The sequence below is a fragment of the Taeniopygia guttata genome, chromosome 5, assembly GCF_048771995.1.
Source record: "Taeniopygia guttata chromosome 5, bTaeGut7.mat, whole genome shotgun sequence".
NCBI lineage: Eukaryota > Metazoa > Chordata > Aves > Passeriformes > Estrildidae > Taeniopygia > Taeniopygia guttata.
The window spans coordinates 20,798,449-20,816,426 of record NC_133030.1 but is presented as its reverse complement, the minus strand read 5'-3'; the positions used below and the strand labels follow the sequence as shown (position 1 = coordinate 20,816,426).

The 17,978-nt window shown below is 47.9% G+C and overlaps 1 protein-coding gene across 5 annotated transcripts in view; it reads left to right on the top strand.

Moving 5' to 3' along the window:
* LOC100224883 (USP6 N-terminal-like protein) overlaps positions 1-17,597 on the top strand; it is a 75,805-nt gene extending 58,208 nt beyond the window's left edge. For all 5 annotated transcript variants that reach the window (XM_030274049.4, XM_072929821.1, XM_072929819.1 and 2 more), the window contains 9 exons: positions 2,572-2,679; positions 5,629-5,738; positions 6,322-6,370; positions 7,426-7,546; positions 8,434-8,528; positions 10,052-10,117; positions 11,484-11,583; positions 12,782-12,934; positions 13,125-17,597. In XM_030274049.4, the coding sequence (XP_030129909.4) occupies positions 2,572-2,679; positions 5,629-5,738; positions 6,322-6,370; positions 7,426-7,546; positions 8,434-8,528; positions 10,052-10,117; positions 11,484-11,583; positions 12,782-12,934; positions 13,125-14,419 (2,097 nt within the window). In that variant the 3' untranslated portion in view covers positions 14,420-17,597. The remainder of the gene's footprint in view (positions 1-2,571; positions 2,680-5,628; positions 5,739-6,321; positions 6,371-7,425; positions 7,547-8,433; positions 8,529-10,051; positions 10,118-11,483; positions 11,584-12,781; positions 12,935-13,124) is intronic.
* Positions 17,598-17,978: the final 381 nt, after the last annotated feature.

Sequence of the window (17,978 nt, the reverse complement as noted above, 5' to 3'; positions counted from 1 at the left end):
GAGGAGGAAAGCCCTTGGATAAATAACAGGAAGGCATTTCATTTCAGTTCCATCTCAGCATGTTTTGTACCCTCCCCCTGTTCCTTTAGCACTTGTGCAAAGAAAATCATTAGAGACATTACTATATACCACTGAGGGTTGCACTCACCAAAGTACAACAGTACCAGCTCTGGAAATTCAAAACAAAATTATTTCCTTCCCATGGACCTGAGTATCATCATATGCCTTGGCAGCTGTCAGTCAGTCTCCTGTAATCCACTGGAAATAAGTAATCTTTTCTGAATTAGTGTTCTTGTCAGAATTGGTACATATTCTAATTTCTTAATTCTGCCTCAGCTTTTGCTTCATAAAGGCATGAGTGCGTGCAGGAGCCAGGCTTTTGTGTGCACCTACTACTTTGAGGATGTGGTTCATCTAATCCTGTTGCTTTGTGTCTCTTGATGCGTTGCACTTCTTTCATCCTGATTTAATGGCTCTTGGGAAATGGGTCTTTAATCTGTGGGGATCAATCTGTCCCACATGGTGTGAAGGTTTGCTGTCCTTAGAAGCACCTCCTTACATGAGCCTTTGGGTGTGCAGATGGTGAATTAGTGATGTCCCACTTGAAGTGCAGGATGCAGTTGAACAGGATGGTGGCTTTCCATGGGCATGTCTTGCTGGTGAGGTTGCTTTTGGGGGCAGCTTTTATTTGGTGCATACAGAGGGAAGGGCAGGATCTGATAAAGGATTTCTGCAGGATTTCATCCTGACTATGCATTGGACCTTCTCAGCTGGTGCTAAGCAACGCTTGGGGCAGAGCAAGCATTTGGGGAGTTCTGAGGATGGCATTTTAAATGTTGACTGTCCATTACACTTTCAGGATCGGGATACATTGCAGACACTTTCTCTGTCAGCTGAAATACTGAAATATTTATTGTAATGGAGTGGAAAAGCATTCTCATAAACATCTGGTTCTCCTGGTTCTACAGACTACAGAGTTATTTTACATACTTTTTTTTAACTGGGATAGTGGTGTTAGTTCTTTGCTATCCCCTAACATGTCTGCTTGAAGCCCACCTCCTGTCTTACCTCCTGGTCTTGTAAGTCTTTGGGACAAGGACCACCGTTCCTGGGTCTTGCCATGACACAATGCTGCCATGAAGACAATAAGGAAATGGGAGCAACTGGTTTGTGTTCATGGAGGCCATGAGCCAGCACAGTGCCATGGTTAAGGTCTTTATGTTCTTGTGAGAGGCTGACCTTAAAAAGTCAGGCTGGAAATAAAAGAGCTGGTGGTGTGAGGTGGATCTGAAAGGAAAGGCAAGAGAAGCAGGTGTTCAGCTGGGTGTGGCAAGGGCAATGTGGCAGGCCCACATCCAGAAAACTTTTACTAGGATCTTGTGCTTCCCTGGGGATTGCAGTTCTTCTCTTGCATCAACCTGAATTGCATGAAGCAGAGTACCCTATGGAAGAAGTAGAGGGATTTTGAAGGTGGTTGGATGCATTTGTACCAGGCAGTGACAGTAGCTCCAGTTGATTGCCTGGTCAGGCACTGCCCTTCTAAGCTCCAAGCTCATTCCCATGACTGGAAGTCTGGCACCTCTGTCCCTTCCCAAGGAATTGCCTGGTTCTGAGGGAGCATAAGGCAACATAAATGCCCTCCATGGCTGGAGCTTGGACATGTGCCATGGGTCCTTCAGTGTATCCAAGGTTCCTCAGGAATCTGGAGGAGTGCTACTGTGGGTTTTGTAGTGCAGCTTCAAGGCTTTTCACAGGTGGGATGAATGAAAGGAAGGAAAGTATTCAGAAAAGGATATTTTTATTTCTTCTGAAGCTTTTTCTTTTAATGGATGTAGTCAGCAATTGCAAAAAAAGCTTTTTTTTCTTTTCTGTTTTCCATTGAAATTTAATGGGGCCTTTATGACAAGAAAAGGGGAAGAAGCATCTGTGAGATGAAGTGAGCAAAAACCTCTCTCCTATGAAGACAGGTTGAGTTGAGAGCAGCCTGAAGCAGAGAAAGCTCTGAGGAGACCTCAGTGTGGTCTTCCAGTACTTAAAGAGGGCTCTTAAAGACAAAGGAGAATGACTTTTTACACAGGCAGATAGTGACAGGACAAGAGGCTACAGTTTTAAACTGAAAGAGGGTACTATTAGACTACATGTAAGGAAGAAATCCTTTACTGCGAGGGCGGTGAGGCACTGGTACAGGTTGTCCAGAGAAACTGTGGATGCCCCATCCCTGGAAATGTTCAAGGTTCATGCTGGATGGGATTATGAGCATTCTAGTGTAGTGAAAAGGGTCCCTGTGCTTGACAAGGGTGTTGGAACTAGATGATCTCTAAGGTCCCTTTCAACCAAACTGTTCTATGATTCTCTGGTTCTATGATTTTGACTGAGTTCTCTTTGATGGATGCAGGTACTCGGCTCATCCATCAAGTCGGAGATGCCCTCTCTGTGCCAGCACATGGAGAGGAAGTGATTGCCTGGGGTGTCTGCTCAGATGGCTGATTATCTGCAGCAGCAAACCATGGAGAAATTGTGTTTGCCACCAGCAGGACCCAGCTAACCTTGCATGTGTTTTCCTCCCTGCAGATGTGCCGGCGTGTGTACAAAGGGATCCCGCTTCAGGTGCGAGGCCAGGTCTGGTCACTTCTGCTGGATGTCGAGAAGATGAAGAAGGAGAATGAAGGAAAATATGAGGTAGGGGCTCCACCTGGCAAAGACAGCAGGAGAAGGGTGATAGGGAGATTGGTTGATGAGGACTTAAAATGCAAAGGGTATCAAGTCTTTGTCCATGGGTTTATATTAAGCTGGGGTCTTTTAGCATGTTAATTGGCTGCTTTCTATAATATCCTGCTTCCATTTATTCTGCTGGAAGTTGGGAGCAAAGCTGCTGTCAGTGTTACTGCAGCTTTAGAGAAAGATGCAGGGAAGAGTGAGGGAAAGCTTTTTACAGGCAGGGTGTGGAAGCCCTTGGTGGATAATTAACTTATTTTCCAAGCCTGTGTTAGGATTTATTTTGCATCATGTACCAGGGTGAGGATCAAGGTGTTGTGGAGACAATTATTTTTCAGAGGCAGGAGGCTGAGTGCTGCTTCCAACAGGTGTTTCTAAAAATCCCTGCCTACTAAGCAGGATGATGCTAACACTCATTATAGTTAGTCAAGCGTGGATGTTACTGGCAAGTTGCCACAGGGCTGGAGGCACACACAAGGGCTGGGGGAAGGCAGGCTGGGCTCACCACAGTAAGCACAGATAAGGAAGCTCTCCCAACATGCAGATTAAAATTGTGCTCCCTCCCTCAAAGCTATGCTGCACAGGCAGGGAAGCAATCCAAACAAATGAAAGTCGCAAGGAGTTTATCTGTGCTCCAGAGGGGTCTGTGATAAACAGGAGCTTCAGGGCTAATAGGCTTTGCTGGATGCAAACCCTCTACAAGATCATCTTAATCTACCTCTTCTTTGGTGCTGCCTGCCACCAGTAATTAGCTCTCCTCTAATTTCCTCCAGGAGAGGCTCAGTGCAGGTCCTGGATGAGGGGTTTTGCTTTCAAGAAGGAACTAAGCCTCAACCTCAGACTTGTGTCCTGAAGGAACTGGTTTCAAGGCCACCCCATTTCTCCCTGGGGCATAACCTATGGTACAAAAGCCTGAAGGCTACCATGGGACATTCCATGCTTGCTTTTCATGTAGGTATGATGCTCTGCCTCCCCAGGGTTTATTAGCTGCAGCCAGAGGGCTTGAAGGGAGCTTTAAAAGGCAGCAGGAGAAACATATTGGCTGTGGGGCAGAGCAGAGGCATCCTGGCTTTTACCCACTGCTTTGTCTTTGGGATGGGACTTCCAGCTCTCCAGCCTCTGTTCTGCCACCAGCTTGCAGGACTCACAGTGTTAATGAGTTTGACAGCATCTGTGGAGCTCCTAGGTTATTTACATAAGGGAAAAAATGAGAATAACCCATCCTGTGTTTCTTTTTTATTGTCTGCACAATTAGTAAAGCCTGCTGGGTGCATGGAGGTGACAAAGTCCTGGGTGACCTACCTGCTATTCATGTGCAATGATTTAAAAATACCCAAAGTAGGGTATTTACAGTCTTTGGGAGATTTCTGTGTTGTTCTGGCAGGGAAAACAAGAGAGCCTTTAACAGGAGAATTTGAACTGAAGTGACCCAGTGCACATGAATAGTCATATTCTCTCAGGTAGTCTGTCTGCTTTGTAGAGGGCAAGGAGCCATAGGATACAGACACCACAGTATTTACAGCAGAGAAATTATGTTGTTCATCGGATCCTCATGCCATCACCACTTTTATCCTCACTTGTCCTGTGTAGGCAATAATTCAAAATAGCTGCTAAACTATTGCTCCTCCACATGGCTTCTTTCCTGGTTGGAGTTAATATTCCCAAGATGCTGTGATCGTCCTAAGTGTTGGCTGTGCTGGACACATGTGGGTGCTAATGACCTTCTGATGTTCCCAGAGCTGATGTGGCCACCTTGGGAGGTCAACAGCAGCCTGGAGGCACCTGGTGACAGGCTGATAAGCATTCATAGGATGGCAGCTGCTGGAGCAGATTATAAGTATCTGTGCAGATGTTCTATTTTCTGTCTCCTCATGAGCCGGGAGGGGTCCTGACCCTGGGCTCAAGGCAAATTTGGCCTGCTGTTCATCTCTGCTGCCTCCAACCTGCTGGTGAATCTCAGTGTGCCTGAAGACAGTCACAAAATGTATTTTCTTCATGCAGTTAACTCTGGAGACATTAGAGGAGGGTATGATCACTGGTGGCATCTAAAGGCGGTGAAATTAGACGCTTAGCTATAGCATAGTGGTCCTTGCCTGCAGTACAAAGCTGAATGTGGTTGCAGATGGGACTGTTGTGAGATTTGTCCATGGAGCATCTTCATCTTGGGGCTCTGAGGGCACAATTGGTTGAGATGGTCTTAAACTTTCATTTGAATTTTCATTTTTTTGCAGTGGACTTCAGTCCTTTTTCTGTGTGATGCTGCCTTAAATGATTAGCTGGCCTGGGGGGAACATGGGGATTCTTGGCTTTAAGTTTAGCTTCTGTTCTGGACTCTGCCAGTTTCTTAAAATTTGTACCTGGTGTTTCTGGTGGAAACTCCTTAAACTGAAGATGACTGTCTTCTTCAGGGAAAGTAGTAGTTGGAGATCACAGAGTCTGTCATAACAGTTTGGACTTTATTATGGTTGAGCCTCTGAAAAGCCAAGAGTGCTGCGTACATTTGTCTATTGGTTCCTTAAGGATCAGCAAATCCTTAAGGCAGCCAGCCAGGCAGAGAAATCAAAATAAATGAGAGAGGAATTGAATTGTAAAGGTTTTAGATTCTGAAAACTCAGTATCTGCATTGGAAGATGGGTGAAGGCTGTGTTGGCAGCTGCTGCTGTCTTAGGATGTGAGTGTGGGGTCATCCCCTTCTCCCTGGGCCAGTGGCACAGACAAGGGGTCATGGGCTCACCTCCAGGCTGCAGTTCATTGCTCACTGGAGGACATCAGTGTGCCCTGCTCTGGATAGCTCTGTGCTGCTCTCAAGCTGCTACTCCTGCTGCAGGAATCCTGCCTTCTCCCTGTGTGGAGAGAGGTACAGGCTGAGATGGTGTCTGATTCCTACCTCTTGTCTGCCCCTCTCCTTTCCAGCAAATGAAAGAACAAGCAAAGAGTTTTTCATCAGAAATCAAGCAGATAGATTTGGATGTTAACCGCACTTTCCGAAACCACATCATGTTTCGGGATCGCTACGGAGTGAAGTGAGTATGGAAGGCTTCTGTGGCTTATATGGGCAGTCATACCAGTGCATTTGTGAGGGATGAGCTGGATCAGCAGCCAGCAGCCCCCTGGCTCAGAGAAAAGCCATCTTTGTCTTCTCCTCAAACCATCACCACACAGTGTGACCCACAGGTGCTGGGCTGCTGATTCTTTCTTCAGAGAGGTCCACACTGGAGCAGGCTCAGCCCCAGTTCTTGAGCCAAGCAACAGCCTGTTGCAGTGCCTTGTCCCCCAAGGCTCACAGTTGCAAAAGGCTTGGTTTGGGATGGCTGGGATGATGGAGTGAGCCCATCAGGATGGGGGAGGGATGGGGTCTTCATGACAGATGGGGTTGGAGAGGTTTGATGAAATGACTTTGTCACTGGGATAAGTCACACCTGGCTGCCCTACACAGTCTCCAAGGAACGAGCTTTCCAGTTCTGTGAGCCCTGTTCCTTGAAAAAGTATTATGTACTAGCTAGTTGGGTGTTTTCAGAATATTTGCTCTCTGTGTGTATGCACTGGTGTGTTCATGAAGCTGGAGACCTCATGCTCAGGTGTTTTAATATTCTTCTGTCTCCCCAGGCAACAGGCACTCTTCCACGTCCTGTCAGCATACTCGGTTTATAACACTGTAAGTAGTAAGTCCAGTTAACATGAAGAGCTTTATATATTTATATATATTTAAAAGAAAAGCTTTATAAGTGTGTATATTTGTGTAGACATATGTATTTTCATGTGTATGTATATGTGGTAAACACACACTTATTTAGCCAGTGGTAATTCCAATTTTAAAGTCCTAATAGTGGGTTGTACAGAGAGCTGCAAGACTCCCGGGCAGCACAAGAATCTTTCCACAGTTGTTTCATTTCCTTGTTAATTTTGTCACCTGGTAAATGACATCTGGCAGATTTAGTTTGGGCAAGTGTCAGCAAAGAACAAGGGATTGCCCTTTGGCTTTTCAGCAACACTAGTTTTCTGTCAGTCTGTCATGTTTCTGACTTCTTGTCTTAACACCAAATGGTATCCTTGTTGAAAACACTTATTTACTACAGCAAACCAGTAATTTTTAGCTGAAGGATGCAGGCAGAATAAGCTGAAATTAGCAGCTGAACCTACTGTCTCCACCTCTAGGAGGGGACAGTTAGAATATGCTCAGGGGGTTAGTTAAGGAGCCTCCCTCCTTAAAAATGCCAGACAAATGTTTACCAGATTTATTTACTGTTTAATTACTTCAGTGCTCATATGGCTGAAGGAATCCAAAACAGCATTGGAGCCACATGCTGTTTGTCATCCCAAAGATAGATTGGCCATAACAAAGACATTTTTTACAATGGTGAGGCATGGAAATAATTGCTCAGAGAAGTTGTGGATGCCCTATCCTTGAAGTATTCAAAGTCTGTTTGGATGGGGCTTTGAGCAACCTGGTCTGGTGGAAGCTGTCCCCGTCCGTGGCAGGAGGTTTGGGCGAGATAATCTTCAAGGGTCCTTTTCCAACCCAAACTACTCCATGAGTCAGTGATATGTGGTAGGTGCTGTAGGCATATGGGAGCTGTGAATTTGATCATAAACGGTAAAGACTTTGAAATGGGATAGACCTTGGAAGAGGAGAGAGAAGTACAGGCAGCTTTAGCATTATGGTAGGCTCTGCCAGCATGGCAGCACGTGTGCCCCTCTTGACTGTTGCAGGAAGTGAGCTACTGCCAAGGGATGAGCCAGATCGCAGCCATCCTCCTGATGTACTTGAATGAAGAGGATGCGTTCTGGGCGCTGGCACAGCTGCTCACCAACCAGCGCCACGCCATGCACGGTAAGGCTGGGCTGGGGGCAGGGGGTGTCTGCCAGAGGAAGGGGAGACTCTTCAGGTTGATCAGTAGAACTTTGTTTCTCGTCACATATTTGTTGAATTGAAGTGCATGAGGCTTAACTACTTGCACAGCCTGACTGAACTGCGCAGGGGAACTGAACTTCACTCTTTGAGGCAGACAAGCTCTTATCGAAAAATGAGTTTTATCCACCTGAGCTTTAGTGCTCAGGTAATTAACACTTTCACAGAAGTGCTGTCCTCCCTTCAGGGTTCCTTGCCCTTGGCAATCAATTAACTCAAGGTTATGAGTTTATAAGAAGTCTCACAGAAGTACATCCTAGAGTATCCACACTAAATGTAGATGTAATTCCACTAAACGCATGATGCATTATTTTACTTCAAACACGTTAGAGGTCCTTTCATCTTACTTGTGGTTAGCAGTAATCTATGCACAGAGGGTTATTTCATGGGCAGAGAGCTAAACCTTATGGCTGATAACTTGGGACAGTCTTAAATATGTGTCCCACTAGATTGCAGGGCACTGAACAAGCTTGTGGTGTTCAAACATCTTCAGCTTTTCTCTGAACCTTGGTAAGCAGTGAGGTGTGTTTGGAGAGCTCTTGGCCAAGCCAAGTTGCAGGCAGGCAGTGGGAGCTGGGTGAGAAGGACCAGCTGGGCTTGGTCTGAGGGTCCTGTTGCCCAGATATGGGGTGAGGAGTGACTCTGGAAAGGGGGGTGAAGAGGAGGTAGCGGGGCAACCTGTTGTTCAGCCAACTTCAACAGATGATGCAAGAGATGAGAGACGAGTTTATAGATAATCAGACTATCCCTGTCACTGCTGCAGAGCTTACCTGATTTTTTTTAAATTTCTCTTGTCTTTTCTTGTTAAGGTTTTTTCATTCCTGGGTTCCCGAAGCTGCAGAGGTTTCAAGCCCACCACGAGCAAATTTTAAACAAACTGTTCCCAAAACTGAAGAAGCACATGGTATCTCTACAGTCAGTCTTCCTACAATAATGCCACATTTTAATGATAAAGCAGTTCATATAGTGTTCTGCCAAATAGATGCACAGCTGAACGTATTTCTAACCATATAGGACTGCTTCAGCTGCAGAGGCAGGCATTTATTAAATGGGTTGCCCAAATCTTGCTGAGGTGAATGGTAATCATTTGCTTGCTGATCATCATTAGTGGAGGGACCGCTAAAATGTAAAGGCTTCCCAGGAGAGCCAGGAAGACTTACAGAGTCTGCAGCAGGAGGAGCAGCAATGTGGCTGGACTGTGTGCTTACACCAGCTGCAAGGCCCAAAGGCTGATGCTGGTCTGTCTGGAGTCTTATTCCAGTAATTATTAGCTCCAAGTGTTAGCTGTTGTTTTAAGTCAGGAGGCACATAAGATTTACTGGGTGTTTTGTTGCTTGGGCATGTCCAGTTGCTTTTCTCTCTAGCAGATGGCCCATTTGGTGGCTGCAGGAGCATCTGCAGGGCACACCAACTCCAGTCCTATGTCTAGGCCCCCGTTTTGCAGCACGTGCTCTCTCCCTTTTTTCTTTGGCCTTGGCCCCCTTTGCATTTGGTGTAGACAGCTGGTGTTCACTGAGCAGACTCCTAAAGTTTTTTCTTATGCTCCCAAGAGGCTTGGTGGCCCCCATTTCCAGCAAAAGGTGCTTGTATTGCCATCTGCAACAGCTCTTGCTTCATGCTGCAAATGGCTGTAAAAGTGAAACAGAGCCATGTTAGGTTTTCACTTAATTATAGTCATGTGCAGGGGAGGGGATGGGAATAACTCAGAAAGCTGCTCCTTCTTCCTGCTCCTGAAGGCTCTCCAGGCTTGCAGGTGCACAGCATCAGCCAGAAGCAAAGACTGGAGCTGGCCATTCATCCCATGGGCTTATTTCTCTTCCCATCTCCACCGCTTTGTTGGCTTTGCAGCAGAGGTCATGTCAGCTCTGCATACATCCCAGCACTGGGCACCAGATGGAGAAGTGTTAGACTGAAGTGGTGATGGTGAGGTTTTTAAGAGTTTTCCTTAGCCTGTCAGGCTGTCCTGCTTCTGCCGCAGCCATGTCATGTAAATGAGGTGATGCTTCCAAAGCTGCCTTGACTGTGCTCCGAGAGTCTGACATGGGAATTGCTATGGAAACAAAAATGGTACTCTGCAAGGAGTGAGTGGTTTGATCTCCTGGAAGGTTTCTATAAATCCCTGGAGTAGGTATTGGGCCAGAAAAGCTTCTCCCAGAAATCCCTTTCCAGTACTATGGCTGAAATCTGGCTACATCGAGGACCAGGTTCAGTGGATGTCTTAGGCAAAGAACCAAAGCAGGGCTTCAACACTGGTGTGCAAAGCAGGGGTTTGCTGGGAGATGGGAGGTGAACCACAGCCACATCCTGCACCCAGATCCCAGAAAAAGTAAACCAACCAAATAACCTCCCCCAAAGCCTTATGAGCTGCTTGAACCTGCAGTAACCAGCCTGGTGAAATGCCTGTCTCTCTTTCCTGTCTTCCCCCAGGACAAGGAGCAGATGACCACCGGGATTTACACAACCAAGTGGTTCCTGCAGTGTTTCATTGACCGGGTGAGGATGCTCTGGGTTTTTTTGCTGCTCTCTTATTTGCATGCATGGTTAATCTGCCTGTGGTTTTTTTATGTAAATATCATACTTTGAAGAAAATGTTAATATTTTATAAGGTGGGATATTATGCACACTCTCATAAAGCAAAAAATCAAAAAGGGAGAAGATAAAAATAACTGCATGTCACTGATGACAAGCCAGTTCCTGCTGCCTCATCACAAGCTGTCGTGGGGAGACGGCTCAGCATCAGCAGTATAAACTTCAGAGTCAGGAGAGATCTTTCTCTTGCCCACTGGCACTGCTGCAAAGGCAATTAACCTCACTTTGGCTCTGGAGACAACTTAGAAAGAAGAAGAGCTGGGGGCACAAACCTCAACAAATAGCAGTGCAGCAGCTCCAGGCAAAGGAGCGGATTGGGACTAGAAACATGCGGAAGTGTGAGAATATTACCCTGATTTGTCCAGAGCTAATTTGCTAGTCCTGGGCCAAAACTACTTCATTTTTAGGGTCAGCATTGTGCTTACTGGACTTGAATGCAATGTCCAGACTTGCTAATATTTAGAACATCTGTGTGCTCCAGTCTCATCTGTGTGCCCTGTCTTCTATAAAACAGTGGATGGCCCCTTCCCATTTAGAGGAAACTCACTGCTTTTGCCACTCAAAGCTGTATAAAAGGCAAAATCCCTTAACTGCAGTAGTGTGTGGTAAAAGAGCTGCAGTGGTCAGTTGTGCCAAACTCTGGAGAGTCAGTGCAGTATCCTAAATTTGAACCTAAACATCTCAGTAGGATTAATATTAATTTCTGTGTTGGTGAGGTGCCTTAGATCTTTGCTGGGAGGTATGGGCTGCTCCATCACTTTGGTTATCAGTTCAGTCCTGTTTGTCAGATTGAGTTGGGGTGCAAATGAAAACCTTTTGCAGAGGTGTTTTTAGCAGGCAGAAATAAGCCTGTATATAAGAAAAAAATCTCTTCTTTGGACACCATATGAATTTTTTAATGTTTAGTGATGCGTCATTGGGCTTTCAGACCTATCCCATAAATAGCCCTTGTGGGAAATCTAGATGGATACACGAGTTTGTGCTCACAAGGCTGAAAGATGATGGATCTCTCTCCAGGGTAGGGGAATCCACATGCTAGCATGTGAGGGAAGTTTTTCTTTTTTCTGCATTCATGGATGGATTTTAAATATTTCCCCGGCCACCCAAGTTCATTAGCTTTAAGGCAAAGCCATAGATGATAAAAGACATTTTTGTGTTTTAGATGAATTCTTGCAAAGCCTGTTGTGTGATTTGATGCAAGGTGATGCAGTGATGGCAGCAGCCTCTGTTGCATCATCCCCTTTGTGATTTGTCTGTGTGTTTGAAACAGACCCCATTCACGCTGACCTTGCGGCTGTGGGATATCTACATCCTGGAAGGGGAGCGGGTGCTGACAGCCATGGCTTACACCATCCTCAAACTGCACAAAAGTAAGGTCCCACCTGACTGCATCACCTATGGCTCTGGTGGCACCATGCTGTGCCACCCTTGTCCTGCTGACCTGAAAAGCCTTGCTGGCCACTTCCAGCCTCTTGGTGCCCTGCACTGGCCACAAAAGGCACAGTCCAGGGCAGGAAATGAGAAGCCACAAGGGTTGAACTTGCTGTGTGCTCAGCACACAGAAACCACACCTGAAATGCTCCCAGCTGCCTCTTCCTTTGCCTTTAGAGGCAATACAGACAGCAGCCCATCTGTCTGCAGAACTTTATGTGGTGACTCAACTGAAAAGTCTGTAGAGGGACAAGTAAATCCACTAATACACTTCTAAAATTATCAAAACCTGGTTGTCTTGCATAACACTAAGGCAGTGATGTTTCTGCCTCAAGATCTTTGCAACTTTGAACCCCTTTACTCCCATAAATTGATAACCTTGCTGTGTCAATCTTTTGGCCTTCATCTGGGCAGGAGTGTGTGATGAGAACCTTTGGGCAGCAAAATTTATGGGACTGCAAGTGTTGGCTTCTGCAAACAGCCACCCTGTTCTTCCTTATGTTAAATGAAGAACAGGCTCCCCAGAAATAAATCTTGAAGTATCCTATTTGTCTGTAGAAAATGACAAACTGGCAGGCAGATGTTTCAGTTTGGCTGTGAAATCTTACCTCCCTGAGGAATGTGTAGTGCGGGTTGACATCTCTTCCTACAACCTATTTCTGCCTGTATCCCACCCCTGTCTATCACCTCTTTAAGGGCCAGCACCTCTTCCTGCATCCCTCTGCCTGCTGGTGCAGGTTGGCATCCCTGGCTGGTGGTGGCAGCTGCCGGCTGTGCCGGCCTAAGCCTGATGCTTAGGGCTTGTCTCATGGAGCTTTTCCTCCTCCTAGAGGCAATGGTGAGAACTTCTAGAAATGGCCTAAACCCTGCATCCTCATCAGCACAGCTCCCAGCCCTGCCATGGTCCTGCCACTGAGAAGCAACTGCTCAGGGGGCATGGGTATATATACGCATATTGATAACCCTGAGCAATAGTGGGAAGGTGGGAGAGAGGCAAAAGCATTCTGATGTCCCACTGTGGAGTGGGAGCAGCAACAGAATCCCAGAGAAAACCAAAGTGTGGTGTAACCCCCCACGCTTGTGCTACCCTGAAATTTGTCTGTGCCACTGCCATTACTCCTTTCTCCCATCCCCCAGAGCGCTTGCTGAAGATGACACTGGAAGATTTACGTGAATTTCTGCAGGAGAAAATTGCTGCTTCCCTGCAGTATGAGGACGATGCTGTCATCGAGCAGCTGCAGGTGTCGATGACTGAACTGCGCAAGATGAAGTTTGACCTGCCCCCACCAGGTGGGTAGAGGGGAAGGTGGGCAGCCCAGCAGGGACCAGAGCATCCCGCTGGCATGGCTGGGAGCCAGGGCAGCCCAGAGGGGCTGGCACCTGTTGTGTGGAAGCATTCGTCTTCCTCACATTCAGGGCGTGCAAACACAAACTGATGCACAGTTTGGGTTTTCTTTTGTTTTCTCTGCTTCCAATGCAGCAAAGCCTGAGGAGTTTCCAAGGAAACCCCTGGGCCTGGAGCTCTCCCTCAACCCAGTAGCCATAAAGGAAAACACAGCGGCCAATGGCCAGAATGGCCAGGTGGGTGAGCACACTCCAGACAGGGAGCCCCATCCCCACAGAGTTCCTGGCACACCAGGAGGAATGACAGTGGTGGAAGCGAGGATTCTCACCTTCCAGGGTAGTGAAGCAGCTGAAGCAACAAACGTGCCTGTTTCAGGTGGGCGGCCACTGGATGAGGAGGGTCAGGTGGAGCCCATTGTGGATGGGCAGCCATCATCTCTTCTGAAGGCAAGCGAGACACAGGCCCAGCAACACCTCCTGCCCACGATCCTGTCTCCAGAGCAGCCTCTTCTTGCTCCTGGCTGTGACGTGGTGGACCATGGAGTCTCCCTCCATGCTTCAGCTGAGCACAGCTCCTTAGACTCCTCTCTCCAAAAGAGGCTGGCTCCTCCCAACTCCAGCACCACTGAGCTTTCTGCTACGGACCAGACAGTGTGGCAGCCAAATGCCGCTGCCCTGCCAGCAGGAGAACAGGCATCTTCCCTGAGCAGAGACACAGTGCTCGAAGCAGCCACCCAACCTCTGCCAGCTGGCCGCCGGCGGCTCTCCTGCACATCACAGAGTGATGGCTCCCCTGAGAGCGAGCACGGGGAGGAGGTGGCGGATGACAGGCACTGCAGGGCGGTGCTGCCGGACAAAATGGGCCTGAAGCACTCAGCATCCAAAGCTGCATCCACGGGAGAGCTCCTCAGCCTGCAGCACAACGGGCTGGGCAGTGCTACTGGCACCACGCGTTGGCCCGAGGCCGTGGGGGCGCTGCCTGTGCACAGGCAGGCGGGGGGCAGTGTGCCCACCTTGTTCAGCAGAGAGCCGGAGGCAGCAGGGCTGGCAGAGGGCTGCCCCGCCCAGCGGGCACCGTCCCCTCTGGTGGAAGGGAACAGCCCCTATGTCGTTATCAAAACCACCACTCCCCTCCACCTGGCCCATGCGACAGAGCAGGACTTCTTGAACAGAAAGCAGGTGGCATTGCCCCTGTCAGAGACTGGACATCCTCTGCCTGCCACCTCCATGCCACCACCTCTTACGCCAGATCCAGAGGAGGAAGAGGTCCAGAAAAGCCTCCAGAAACCATCAAATGCACTGAAAGCCCCACGACCCCCGCTGAGCCCCAAACCAAAATTTGTGCCACAGGTTGCCAAATCCCGCTCAGAGAATAGTTTCCTTTCAGGCTCTCCTTCCTTTGCAAAGCTGCCCAAATCGGTGACATTCTAGTGGGGATGAGGAAGGGGAAGTTAAGGGAGAAGAAGTGGGTTCTGGAGAAGGACCCTTGCCCCATTTACAGGATCCCCTTCTGTCAAGCAGGGCTGTTGGGGTGACAGCACAGCACCATTGCATGTCAAGCTGTGCTTTGGTACGAGCGCCCAGCGAGGAGACAAAGCGGTGGCCACCAGCACTAGGAGACACCAGCAGATTGGACTGGCGTGTTTCCTATGGACATATTGGAAAATGCTTTCATTTTTTGTTCCTCAAAACTCCCCAAGTCTCATCACTTGGGGAAAGAGGCAAGGCTGATGAGTTTGTTGTGTGTTTTCTCCTGCTCCTCTCTGCTGTGGGAGCCCACAACCAAGCAAGCAGGACAAGGTGTCAGAATCCTAAATGCTTTCTTTACAATACCCCATTGGCACAGCTACACCATTGCTTTCAAAGGCCTTTGTAGCAATAGATCTTATTTCCCAGACCTGCAGTTGTAGGCAGCAGAATTTCCAGGCAGTGCCATGGCATCCTGGCAGGACACCAGCAACCGCTGCCCCCTCTATGCAATTCCACAAAGCAGTGCCCAGCTGTATCTGGCTCCTGCTGCCATGGTGGATGGTGTTTAGGAGTTCAGATTTAACAGCCGCTGAGTCCCTTGGACATCTCCTTGGTGTCACCCTGGTGGGGGGCTGCCAGCCCAGGTTCTCAGGGTGACAAGGACAGTGATGAAGGTGGAGCCTGGTCTCCTGGGCTGAGTGCCCTCTCTGCTGGCCATTCCTTCCCAGGGCCAGTGCAGCGAGCAGGCTTGCTGCCTTTCTGTTCCCCAAACAGGAAAAGGGGCTGCTGGCTCAGGAAACCTGCCTGCACTACCAAGCTGCTGGATGTGTGATGGCATCTAATCACAGTGCCCCAGATAAGTCCACTTTTGCTTTGAGTAAGTTGTGTCAAGAGTGGAAAGGAGATAAGAATTGGGGAAGGGGGAGCACATTGCCCAGAACCTGATCTTAGCCCTTGTGGTTGAGCCCACAGAGAATTAACAACAGGAAGGAAACTTGGACATGATAGGTGCCCACATGCCCGCCTGCCCTTCATGCACCAAGTCCTAGAGGTCAGTCCATCTCCTCCTCATCCCAAGGTTCTGCACTGCCCAGGCCATTGGCTGGAGATGTGCAGGGATCTGGGGAGACACCCACAGAAAGAGCTGGTCCAAAATTCTGGTTACAGCATCTACTTCACCCCTAGAGGTGAAGGGACTTCATCAGGAAGCCAGATCAGTGAAAAAGCAGGAAGTAGTCCAGATATGCTGGATTTGACTTTGCTGTCCAGAAGGGGTAGCTGCAAGTGCCACCTTAGGTGGGACTGCAAGAGGGATTCCCATTCCTTCAACAGAGATCCTCAGCAAAAGCTCCTTTAAGTTCTAAGGAGACTTGGAAAACTATTTTTTTTTTTATCTCACAGACTGCTTCAATTGCATAACCTGATCTAAAGCCTACCTGAAAGCCCAGCAGAAAACTTCCACTAAATTACTTTGTTGGTTCCAGGAGCAGGACTTGATGATCCTGGGGTATCCCCTCCAGCTCAGCATATTCTATGGTTCTATGATTTATCAGGGTTTATTTTGCCTTGTGTATGTGTGGTGGTTTATGTTTGCAGCAGGGAGTGTCAAAGGGAGCACTGGATTTTTTGGATGTAGCCAGCCAGACCACAGCACCCTCAGCTTTCATTGGAACCCCAGCTCTGTCCCAGGCCCCATCTTCCACTGAGCCTCCAACCTTGCCCATCCTCTCCCTCTGCAGAGCAGGGATAACCCTTTTAGCTACCTCGCAGGGGTGTTGTGAGGAGTCAAGCATTGCTGTTTGAGGAAAAGTGCTCTTTGAATTTCAGTACTTGTGTTTTGAGACACCACAGGTCCTTTCTAGGACAATGGTGCTTGAATTGTTTTTAATTTAGAGTATGTTTTTCCATAATTGTGCATAGTTAAATGTTATTTGTGTGTTAAAATACCTGAGCAGTATTTCAGGACAGATATCCATTGCCTTTTGCTAGCAGCCCCACTGGCCACAAGAGCTCACTGGGAAGCAACAACAAGCATCTGAGAGCTGTTGGTCACATCTTGACTTTGCTTCTGTAGCTTGGGGCTCTGTCCTCTCCTTGAAGCCCACATAGGACTCCTTCTAATGCAGCTGAGCTTCACACATGCAAGAGCTGAGACCTCTTTCCTCTTGTTTTAACCCATCTTCCCTCATTTCAGGCACACAGCCTTTGCACATCATACTGCTTGTGCACTCAGACTCCTCACACAGTGTATCTGGGATGTTTTGCAGTATTAACATTTGAAAAGGTGGAGAGCTGTCCAATGAACAGTACTCATTGCATGGCATTTGGTGCATGATGTTCAACATTAATTTTGGTAGGGAGAGGGGTGGGGGTTGTCCTTCCCTCCAAGCCCTAATGGGAATGAGCAGCAAGGTCCTCAGTCATCTTCAGGCCTGGGGGAACCACCAGCAACATGCATTGCTGTCCTTGGTGTGATGCTGTCATTGGAACACATCAATGCACGATCCCCAGGGAGATGCCCACTCCTGTCTCCTCCTCCGCCTCTTGCTGCCGACAAAGCTGCAGCCATGGTGGGTCTGTGGCAGCAAGGCCTGGCCCAGCCTCAGCTCTTTTCCTGAGAATAGGAAGGGAAGCAGAAGGATGAGGGTGGCAGCTCAGCAGGACAAATTACCTAACAAAGCCATTTGCAGCCCTGCCCAGCCCCCTGCAACAGTCTCGACCCCTCAGCAAAAACTGCTCTTACTGTGAGCAAACATGGGAAAGCAGCTCACCCATCCTTGCTCTTGCAGCCCTGAGACAATGCTGGCCTCACTGCCTTCCATGTAGAGGTAAAGATCAGTGCTGTGGGTTTGGGTTTTTTTAGGTTTAGTTTGTTTTTCTTTGTGTTGTTTGTTTGTGATAGAGCACTTTGAGTGGCTGCAGCACTGACAGACAGCAGGAGCCATGGGACCCAGCTCCAGCAGGGGCCAGAGGTTGAGGTTACGGTTTCTTGGCCATGCACTTTGAGAGCCTGGCTACTGTCTGCTTTCCTTTTTATTTGCTATTCTTGTTTACAGCGTGGAACGCTTCTTCCATGACTCTTTCTAATGTATTATAATTATTACTTTTAAGAAAAAGAAAACATTTTTATGGCTGCTTTTTTGTTTGTTCCGTTTGGTTTTTTTAAAGGAAGGGGGTTTTGGAAACAAAGGTCAGTCATTCCTTTTTATGCTGATTCAAATTGTCCAAAGTGTTTGGTGCTGTGTTCTACATGGTTGTAGTAATAATGGTTAAAGAAGTTTAGCATAAATTCAGACTCCACAAGGTTTCTTACAGGAACAGAAGCTGCACCAAGACTGGTTGCCTTCTCCTCATGACTTTTAGCTTGGTTCACTGGTTGTGTTTCGACTGTGACAGGTCCATCCTGTTCCATCTCTGCTTTCCTTGCTGATTTTTCTACTGTAATTAAATCCAAGCAGCCCCAGCAGCAGTGGAAAGAAAAATGCTTTTTTCTACTTACCACCGTCCTCTCCCAGCTGAG